Here is an 11,007-nt window from a genome sequence, read left to right as displayed (position 1 = left end):
GCAGGTTGTACCTTGACCCAAGAAATAAAAACAGCTGGGTTCCAAAAGGCACATAGGTTCCCAGTTCACAGGAATGGAAACTTGCCTCCTGCGTGCCCCCTTACCTCCCAGTGTGCCTGCCCCCTTACCTCCCAGCATGCCTGCCCAAGGCAGCAGCAGCCTCCTCTTGACTTTTTAAGAAATGAACATAGGTTTAAGGTATTTTCAGTACCAGGCTCTACGCTAGGTACTTTCACATTATTTTCTCTCCAAATCTTCCCAACAATCCTTTCAAGTAGCCATTGGTCCCACTTCATGAATGACCCAACAGAAACTCAGGGAGGTTCTGTATCTTGCTCAAGGTCACACAGCTGGATCAGAACTCAGCTGTCTGTTAGGCAGGTTCACTGCACACTGGTTACCAACTTGTCAGAGTCCAGTGAGGCAAACACCCACAAGTTACATAACGCTGAGTCCAGCGAGGCAAACACAAGTGACATGCAACGTGTTTATTACCTATAGGTAGGCACTAAGGGACAACAGAAGGCTGGGATTCATTTGGAGCTGGACCCCTAAGGCTCAGGAAAGCTGCGAGGCAGATGGGGGATGGACTGCTGTCTGCGCATGCCCAACTTTTTTTTTGTTAGTTTGTTTGTTTTGAGATGGAGTCTCGCTCTTTCACCCAGGCTGGAGTGCAGTGGTGTGAACCCCGGGATTCAAGCAATTTTCCTGCCTCAGCCTCCCTGGTAGCTGGGATTACAGGTGTGCACTACCATGTCCAGCTATTTTTTTTTTTTTTTTTAGTAGAAACAGAGTTTCGCCATGTTGGCCAGGCTGGTCTTGAACTTCTGACCTCAGTTGATCCACCTGCCTCGGCCTCCCAGTGTTGTGATAACAGGCGTGAGCCACCACGCCCAGCCAGCTGGACTTGTACTGAAGCTGAGGGGCCCCAGAAACAAGCCCACCCTGTTTTTTGTTTGTTTGTTTGATACAGTCTCACTCTGTCTCCCAGGCTGGAGTGCAGTGGCGCCATCTGGGCTCACTGCAACTTCCGCCTCCCAGGTTCAAGCAATTCTCCTGCCTCAGCCTCCTGAGTAGCTGGGACTACAGGCACGCCCCACCACACCTGGCTAGTTTTTTGTATTTTTAGTAAAGATAGGGTTTCACCATGTTAGCCAGGATGGTCTCAATCTCCTGACCTTGTGATCCGCCCGCATCAGCCTCCCAAAGTGCTGGGATTACATGAGTGAGCCACTGCGCCCGGCTTCTGCCCTGGGTTTTATACCCTGGGGCCATGTGACATGTTGGGCTGAAGTGCTGAAGGACATCCTTTTTCTAGAGGTACTGGAACAGAGCATGGCTGTGCTGGCCAGTCCTTCCTTCCCTCAGGATGTTGCATTCTCTGCACCCTCTACAGTTTTATTTATTTATTTATTGAGACAGTCTTTCTCCATCACCCAGGCTGGAGTGCAGTGCACTGTCTCAGCTCACTGCAACCTCTGCCTCGCAGGTTCGAGGGATTCTCCCTGCTCAGCCTCCCATGTAGCTGGGATTACAGGTGCCCACCACCACGCCTGGATAATTTTTTTATTTTTGGTAGAGACGGGGTTTCAGCATGTTGGCTAGGCTGGTGTTGAACTTCTGATCTCAAGTGATCTGCCCGCCTCGGCCTCCCAAAGTGCTGGGATTACAGGCGTCTACAGTTATTCTTGAGAACTACAAGCAAGAAAGGAGGGGAGAACCAGGTCAGTTCAAGGCCACTGGGAGAACTGTCCTGCACCGCCTGCCTCTGAAGTCCCTGATGTTTCTGCTTTGTGGGACAGTTGTTCAGGTGCCTGCTTCCCCAGGCCTTCCCCTGCGCCTTCCCCATCTCTCCTGCACACACCATCTGACTGTCCTCCCAGCACGTACACCTCCAGATGCTTGGGTTGGCCTGACCCAAAACAGCCTACTCTCCCGGCCAAGCCAATTGCCCCTGGGATTTTCTGCTCCTCCAAGATCCCGTGCATAGCCCTGGTGGTGGCTCATGCCTGTAATCCTTAGTTATTCTGGATGCTGAGGCAGGAGGATCGCTTGAGGCCGAAGAGTTCAAGACCTCCCCTCTCCCAAATAGTTGTAAATGAAATTAAAAGAAAGATCCAGCCCAAGTGTCTCTTCTGCCCTACTGACTCCCATACTCTTACAACAGATGACCTCACAGCACTGAGGCACACGGCTCTGGTGTCCAGCAGGCACGGAATTAATATGTCTTGCCTGTCCTGGCTGGCTGGCTTGCCTCTCTCCTGTCAGAATGCAACCTGGCTTTATGCACCTAGATGTCCCCAGCGCCCAGTTCTGAGCCAGGCACATCAAATGTCAAGGAATTGACTGAACGATCTAAGAGCTCCTGGATGGGTCCGGGGACTCGCCCGGGCACAAGGTGCCAAAAGCTAGGCAGCCCGCCCCACGCGGCCTGGGGAAAGAACCGACAGGCGGCCGCGGTGAGCGCCCGGGCGCCCGGCAGGTGGCGCCGCAGCCCCGGGCCCGGGCCCTCTCGTCGCGCGGTAACGCAGCCCCTCTTCCTTCCGCCGGCTGCGCACTCACAGTGATCCCTGCGCGCGTCTCCTGTTGGGGTCCGTGCCCCGTGCTACGCCGGGCGCCATGGCGTTCCCCGGAGCCCGGGCCCGCGTCTGGGCGGCAGCAGCCAGAGCGGCCCAGAGGAGCCGCCGCGTGGAGAACGCAGGAGAGTCCCCGAGTCCTGAGCCTGCGAGCCGGCGCGCAGCGCTTTACGTACACGTGAGTAGGGGCGGGGGCGGAGCCCACGGTGTGTGGCCGCAGCCGTGGCTGTGACCGTGGCGGTCCAAAACCCAGGTGGCGGTTTGTCACTCTGTGAACCCGCCTGCCGTGTTTCCGTGCCCCCGTACGAGGTCTGGGATGGGACCTTGTGCCTTGGCAGGGAAATGACTTGGTCCAGAAACCTGAAGTCTCTCCTACTCACCGGCTCAGTGACTCTGACCAAATGGTTCAAATTTCATAACAATTTTCCTCTTAGCAAGAAAAAAATTTTTTAAGAGCAGTGTTCTGATTCGGTAGCTGGGAAAATGGCCCATAGGAAAATTGTATGAAACTTATATGATCCCAGAAAGAGCTTGGGTTGAGTTCCTTCCTGACGTCTGCTGGTTGGAAGAGGCAGCCTAACAAAGGAGTGAGCCTCAGTTTTCTCACATCGAAGTGGATGTAATCACCCCAGTGCGACCTGCCTTGGGGAGTTGTGTGGCTTAGATGTCCTAGCTACTGTGGAAGGACCTCGGGATAGGGTGGGGGTGGGGTTGGGGATATGTGCGCCTGAACCCTGGAAGTGGCCAGGGCAGCTCTCACCGCGCACGTGCACTCACTGCCCCCAGTGGCCTTACTGCGAGAAGCGCTGCAGTTACTGCAACTTCAACAAGTACATCCCTCGCCGCGTGGAGGAGGCTGCCATGCAGAAGTGTCTGGTGACCGAAGCGCAGACGCTGCTGCGGCTCAGTGGGGTGCAATGGTGGGTAGTGGGGGCTGTAGGCAGCGTTTTGGGAAATATTTGGAGGAGTGGTGGGGGATAGGTGCAGGCAACCCAGAGGGCTCCCCCAGGTCTCATTTCTCCATCCTTTTTCCCCAGGGTGGAGTCTGTGTTCTTTGGTGGGGGGACCCCCAGTCTAGCCAGTCCCCACACGGTGGCTGCTGTCCTGGAGGCTGTGGCACAGACAGCCCACCTGCCTGCAGACTCGGAAGTCACATTGGAGGTTAATCCTACTTCAGCTCCAGGCTCCAGACTGGCAGAGTTCGGGGCAGCAGGGGTCAACAGGTTGTCTATAGGCCTCCAGGTAACCCATGGCACCCACCCCATCCCAGTGCACCCCGCCCTTCAGTGCCATCTCCTCTTTGGTCACATTCATTCACTGGGCAAACATTGAGCACCTTCTGGGTGCCAGGGACACAGTAGGGCCTAGTGCGACACTTTTGTAACTCCTTAATTGTCTGCTGCTGTCATAGACCACAAACTTTATGAGAAAGGGATCAGGCGTGGCTTTTCTATTTCGAGCACTTACCATAGTGCCTGGCACATAGTAGGTGGTCAAAAAAGATTTGCTACATGACTGGAGACACGGGGGATGCAGACATGTAGCCAAATTATTGCAGCATGGTAAATGTCACCTGTAAAGGGGGTCTCTATAAAAGGCTTCTAGAGTACAGTCTGAAAGGAGGTCACTCTGATGAAATCACTGAAACTTCTCTGGAGGAGATGATGTTTGAACGAAGAGGAGGAGTTCACCAGGTGAGGGGGTGTGGAGGAAACGACACAGGACATGGAAGAGCCTGGCATGTTTTGGGGGAGCTGTGAGTCATTCCTTGTGACTGGAGAGGCTGGAGACAAGGCTGCAAGGTAGAGTCCAAAACCTTTGGTGCCTACCAAGGAGTGTGGGTTTTGTCCTAGTAATGATAGGGAGCCACTGAAGGTTTTTAAGTAGGGAGAAACCTAGTCCTCTCAGGTTGACCTCTGATATTTCCGTAGGACTTCCGGGTTGTGGGCTTTGTTCTGATGGAATAGGCTGACAGAAACACATCACTTCTAAGATATTCTTACCCCAAAGTGCATATCTTCAATCTGATTGTCAGGAAACCCTGAATTAAGAGACTTTTACAAAATTATTGTGGTAAGAACAGACAGCACGAGATCTACCCTCTTTCTTAACAAGTTTTTAAATGTACAGCACTGTTAACTATAAGCACAGTATTATACAACAAATCTCTAGAAATTATTCATTTTAAATAATTCATTTAAATAATTATTGTAATTTTTAAATAATCATAATTTATTTAAATTCATTAAATTCTTCATTTTAAACAACTGGCCTGTATTCTTCAAAAATGCCAATGTCATGAGAGACAAAGAAAGGCTGAGAATCTAAAGGAGACAAGAGAGAGCTGAATACAATGTGTGGCCCCTGACTGGGGAAGAAGGAGGAAATTACTACAGTAGATGTTATTGGGACCATTAGCCAAATTTGAATATGACAATGTATTATGTAATGGTGTTGTGTCAGTGTTGCATTTCCTGAACTCTAATTGGATTGCAGTTATGTGAGAGAATGTCCTTGTTCTTTAGGAAATATACACCTAAGTATTTAGAGGTTAGGGAGTATAATATCTATAACTGCTATTCAATATAGTGGCCACAAGCCACAGACTAGTGAGCATTTGAAATGTGGTAAGTTAAGTTTAATTCACTTAAATTTAAATAACCACATGTGGCTACTACCTATCATATTGGACAGTACAGATATGAACATTTCCACCATTGCAGAAAGTTCTTTTGGACAGTGCTGGTTTATAATTTACTGTTAAATGATTCAGCATAATAACAGGTATGTATGTTTAAAGAGAAACAAGTATGGACAAATGGTGAATCTAGATGAAGGGTTTTTTTGTGATTTTCTTTCAACTTTTCTATAGGTTAGAATTATTTAAAATTGAAAAGTAAAGTAAATAAAGACTGTTGATTTTGGAGTCAGACAGTCCTAAATTCCAGGTCGAACTTTGCAACTGTATGGCCTTGGGCAAGTTACTTAACACCTCTGAACCTCAGTTTTCTCATCTGTAAAATAGAACTAATATTGGAGGGTTACAAAGATTAAATTAGACACCACATAAAAGAGCTTGGCACATAGCGACCCTTCTGTGAACGGCAGCTGTTGGTGCCAGCTTGACCTTCCCCCTCCTGCCTTCCAGCTGCCTGCCACATGCTGCTTTCTCCCTGTATCAGTGTCTACAATGGGGTGAGCGTTCTTGTCTCTCTCTGAGCTGCTGGTATGCTTACACCCACCCTCTTTTCCCAGTCCCTAGATGACACTGAGCTCCGGCTGTTGGGACGGACGCACTCGGCCTGCGATGCTCTGCGGACGCTGGCAGAGGCCCGGCGCCTGTTTCCCGGGCGCGTGTCTGTGGACTTGATGCTGGGGCTGCCAGCACAGCAGGTGGAGCTGTGGCTTGGGCAGCTGCAGGAACTGCTGCACCACTGTGATGACCACCTCTCCCTCTACCAGCTGTCCCTGGAGCGGGGAACCGCACTCTTCGCCCAGGTGCAGCGGGGTGCCCTTCCAGCCCCTGACCCAGAGCTCGCAGCTGAGATGTACCAGAGGGGCCGGGTCATCCTTCGGGAGGCTGGCTTCCACCAGTATGAGGTCTCTAACTTTGCCCGGAATGTAAGTTCTGGGGCTGATGGCTGGAGGTGGAGGATGGGCAGACTGCAGTGTGAGCAGGGCATTGTGACCTTCTGAAGAGAAGGATCCTGGCTGAGATGGTGGGACATTCTAACCTGGGGCCCCTTACCTGAGTCAAAAACGAGGCCCGTCCTCTTCACTCTGCACTATTTCCTCCCTCCCCGCAGGGAGCGCTCAGTACCCACAATTGGACTTACTGGCAGTGTGGTCAGTACCTTGGCATTGGGCCTGGTGAGTCCCGTGAACTACAGAAAAGATGACTCAGGAGAGGAATGTCGTGGCTGTGTGAACTTGGGCCACATTAATCTCTCCAAGCCTCTATTTTCTCATATGTAAAATGTGGCAAAAAATAATACCTCCCTATAGAACCGTTGAGCATGAATTGTAAGGGGCTTAATGTCGCACCTTGCACTGCGGTTCTCAGCCTTTAGTGTGTATGAGAATCTCCTGGAGGGCTTGTTAAAAGCCAGGCTGCTGGGCCCCACCCTCAGAATTCCCAATTGGACAGGGCTAGAGGACAGCCCAAGAATTTATATGTCTTGGCATTTTGGGATAGATGATTTAAAAAAAAAAAAAAGAAAAAACAAAGAAGGGCCTGGTGTCGTGTGCCTCTAATCTGAGCTACTTGGGAAGCTGAGGTGGGAAGATCGTTTGACCCCAGGCGTCCAAGACCAGCCTGGGCAGCATAGTGAGACACCACCTCAAAAAAAAAAAAAAAAAAAGAAAGAAAAGAAAAAGAATTTACATTTCCAGTGTGTTAGAGGCAGTTGCTCCAGGAACTACATGATTTAAATCTGGTAAGCACATAGTATTAACACCCATTAATGTGGGGATGGTTGTTGATGTTGTCAGGGGCCCATGGGCGATTTATGCCCCAGGGGGCTGGAGGCCACACCCGGGAGGCTCGGATCCAGACCCTGGAGCCTGACAACTGGATGAAGGAGGTGATGCTGTTTGGCCATGGCACTCGGAAGCGTGTCCCCCTGGGCAGGCTGGAGCTGTGAGCATCCAAGGGCACAGGGCTCTCCCCCAGGGTCCCCATACCCCAAGACCACCTCTATTTGTACATCTTTTATTTCCTGTCTTGCCCTGGCCCCTGCCTTGCCACATACTGTATGGTCCCTGTTAGCCTCTTCTAAATGCATCCCAATGTAGAATTTGGAGAATGGGAGGAACACAGGCCTCCTGTCTAAGACTCCTTGATGATTTTTCTTTGAGGCTGGAGGAAGTTTTGGCCCTGGGGCTACGCACCAATGTGGGGATCACTCACCAGGTAAGGACTTGGGATTCTTGCACACCACTCCCTCCTAAGTCTTGCAGAATCAATGCCCCCTCCCTGCCACCCCCCCCCACACATATACTTCCAATTTCTGTGAGATTAGCAGCTAGAAGTGGGGCCTGGGTCCAGCTGAGGCCTGATGGGCAGAAGCAGTGAGCAGTGGTGCATAGCTAAGAACCCTAGACCAGGGCTTCGGAGACCCAAGTTCCAGCCCTCGTTTTACTGCAACCTTGGACACAAATCCTTTCACCTCTCTCAACCTCAATTTTCTGAGCTCTGTGAAGCAATAGATAGATAAAGGGTTTCCACTTGTTTTTAGGGAGCACTGAAACCTCTCATAGGAAGCACAGTAGATAACGATCAAGCAAACCCAGAGCTGCTCTGGATAAGGCAGAGCCATAAAGCCCTGGCTAGAGCTGGCTGAGAGGGGAGGGAAGAGAGGAGGCATAGAGGAAGGCCTGGCTTGGCTGGAAGCTGGGTTCCAGCCTCAGTGGAACAGGAGTGAAGGTGCCCTCCTCCCTGCTGGCCCATTGGCCTGGTTCTGGTTTCACGCATGTCAGCTGCTGAGATCTCCATGCTGGACTGGACCCTCCCCCACCTCTCACCACACCCCAACTTCATGGCCCAGAGTAGCCAGGCCAGCTCCCCACCTCTGACCCTCTGGCTTCCCCAGCACTGGCAGCAGTTTGAGCCCCAGCTGACCCTGTGGGACGTGTTTGGAGCGAACAAGGAGGTGCAGGAGCTGCTGGAGCGGGGCCTACTGCAGCTGGATCACAGGTGTGTTGGGGGTGCTGGGCAGAGGGGGCTGAGGCATCCCAGGGAGCCCTGACTACAGCTCTCCACAGACCCAGGAGAAGTGAGAAAGACTGACTGGTAAGGAGGGGCCTGCAGGTGCTGGGGGCTTGGCCCTGCTGGGGGATGGGCTTGAAATTGGTAAGATGAAGTAGTCACCTTCAGGCCTCTTGGTTTTCCAGGGGTCTTCGGTGTTCCTGGGAGGGTCTGGCTGTGCTAGACTCTCTCTTGCTGACCCTCCTGCCTCAGCTCCAAGAGGCCTGGCAGCAGAGAACTCCCTCCCCTGTGCCAGGAGGATGACAAAATGTTCCTGTGTTCCAGGGTAATGCCAGGTGGGTTTTGAGAGCTGGGTCGGTACTGCAGACATCTCTTCTGCATTGTCGGGTGCCGTCTCTGCTCCATGTGGTCATTGCCCAGCCCTGGCATCCCCAGGGGAATGGCAGCAGTGAGGTAGATGGGAGGACATTTCTGGTCAGGGAACTGGCATCCCATTCAGCTTCTCAGGACTCACAGGCCAGCATGTGTTCCATGGCTGGGAATTGCCTACCACCCACATCAGCTTCTGTTTACCTTTTTGGCATCAAATAATGAACAGTGTTTGGAAATCTTTCTACAGGCAATTACCTCCCCAAGAGAAGCCTTCCTTACTTTGGAGTAAGGTCCTAAGACAGCTGGATGAGTCAGGAAAACCATGTCCCCTTTAGGTATTATTAATATAAGCAGGAAGGGATCTAATAGGAATGAAGTATTTATAAAACCACTGAAAGGAACAGAGAAGTGAAAATTGGAGAAAGCCAGTAGCAACTGTCAGAGATCAGCAACGTGCAGGAGGCACAGAAAACTCCTGCTGATGGTCTCAGCTTCCAGCAGCACAAAAGCAGATGATGTACTGGAAAGTGCTCAGAAGATGCTACAAAACCTCATGCCTACTGTCTGCCACTGCTGGAAAAGGAATCATGGTTTCTAGACATGCCTCTCATTAGTGGACTTTAAAGCAAATCCTGGCTGGCAGGAAATTCTGAGGAATATAGTTCTTAGGCTTCCAGCCTCTACCATGCAGGAGAGAACACAGAAGGACTGATACATGTTGGTGGATCCATGTATGTGTCCAGCACAGCGGCCTGCTGGACTCTGAGAACTGGGAAAGATCAGAGCAAGCCTTGCCTCTTACTTCGGGAAACCAGAATATGTTTGGGGTGATAGGAGCCACGCAGACTCTCCTGAGTCCCCTCACTGACTTCCTTCCCCCTGTGCCTTTCCTTTGAGAGTGAAGGTGGGTGGAGTTGACCAGAGAAAGGGGAGAGAATTCAGGAAAGACCCAAAGTGTTTGTAATTCTTCTTTGTCATTTTACCTACAGAAATGGTCACATGGTTCTATTTAAATAGCCTAATAAACACATCTGGAGCCTGTCTTGACTGTTGTCCTCTCCTTTGAGCTCCTTCCTAGAGCATGGAATCCTGATTTCAGGACTAGAAGCTTAGCCTAGGGCTGAGATTCCTTCCCCCGCTCCCTACGTTTTATTTTGAAGGATTTCAGACCTACAGAAAAGATGAAAGAATAGTTCAATGGAGGCCCTATATCGTTTGTCTACTATGTAGCTGCAAAGTCTGGAAATAGGCAAATATTCATAATGCCATCAAGAACATCTTCAATCTATAGAAAAATATGATAGGCCAGACGGGGTGGCTCATGCCAGCACTAGGGGAGGCCAAGATGGGAGAATCACTTGAGCCCAAGAGTTTGAGACCAGCCTGGGCAACATAGCAAGACTCTGCTTCCAAAAAATAAAAAAAAAAAAAAGTTTCCATACTTTGTGGTTACCCTATAGATTCATCAATTGTTAATTTTTGGCCACATTTACTTCATCTTTAGATGTCTGTATAATTTTTTTCTGAATAATTTAAAAGTTGTAGACATCAGGCCGGGCGCAGTGACTCACACCTGTAATCCCAGCACTTTGGGAGGCTGAGGCAGGTGGATCACTTGAGGTCAAGAGTTCAAGACCTGCCTGGCCAACATGGCAACACACCTTCTCTACCAAAAAAAAAAAAAATACAAAAATTAGCTGGGCGTGGTGGCATGCGCCTGTAGTCCAGCTACTCGAGAGGCTGAGGCAGGAGAATCACTTGAACCCGGGAGGCGAAGGTTGCAGTGAGCTGAGATTGTGCCACCGCACTCCAGCCTGTGACAGCGAGATGCCGTCTCAAAATAAATAAATAAATTCATTAACTACATATAATCATTATAGATAATTTTAGCCTTTCTCCATTAAAAAAAGAGGTTTCCATTTTTTAAAGGGATGATACTTTTTTTTCTTTTTCTGAGACGGCTTCACTGTGTCGCCAAAGCTGGAATGCCATGGCATGACCACAGCTCACTGTAGTTGTGACCTTTCAGGTTCAAGCGATCCTCCCACCTCCCACCTCAGCCTCCCAAGTAGCTGAGACTACAGGTGTGTACCACCATGCCTGGCTAATTGTTTAAGTTTTTGTGGAGATACGGTCTCCCTATATTTCCCAGGCTGGTCTCAAACTCCTGGGCTCAAGTGATCCTCCCACCTCAGCCTCCCAAAGTGCTGGGATACAGATGTGAGCCATTGTGATACCCTTAACCTGGAAGTTGTATGTCATATGTGTGAGACAGAGGGAGTGGGGAGGGGCATTTTCCTGGGAAGAGGCTCCATAAGTTTCATACCTTATGTCATAGGGTACCATGATGCC

At 50.4% G+C, this 11,007-nt stretch overlaps 1 protein-coding gene across 1 annotated transcript; it reads left to right on the top strand.

The window, feature by feature from the left end:
• Positions 1 to 2,540: 2,540 nt before the first annotated feature.
• RSAD1 (radical S-adenosyl methionine domain containing 1) lies at positions 2,541 to 9,014 on the top strand. The gene is made up of 9 exons (XM_030808042.1): positions 2,541 to 2,754; positions 3,363 to 3,496; positions 3,614 to 3,818; positions 5,832 to 6,197; positions 6,383 to 6,446; positions 7,068 to 7,215; positions 7,434 to 7,488; positions 8,168 to 8,271; positions 8,469 to 9,014. Exons 1-9 carry the CDS (start codon positions 2,620 to 2,622, stop codon positions 8,584 to 8,586), a joined length of 1,329 nt encoding a protein of 442 aa, XP_030663902.1. The 5' UTR covers positions 2,541 to 2,619; the 3' UTR covers positions 8,587 to 9,014.
• Positions 9,015 to 11,007: the final 1,993 nt, after the last annotated feature.

Source organism: Nomascus leucogenys, unplaced genomic scaffold (assembly GCF_006542625.1).
Source record: "Nomascus leucogenys isolate Asia unplaced genomic scaffold, Asia_NLE_v1 Super-Scaffold_258, whole genome shotgun sequence".
Taxonomy (NCBI): Eukaryota; Metazoa; Chordata; class Mammalia; order Primates; family Hylobatidae; genus Nomascus; species Nomascus leucogenys.
This window is presented reverse-complemented; position numbering and strand designations above follow the sequence as displayed.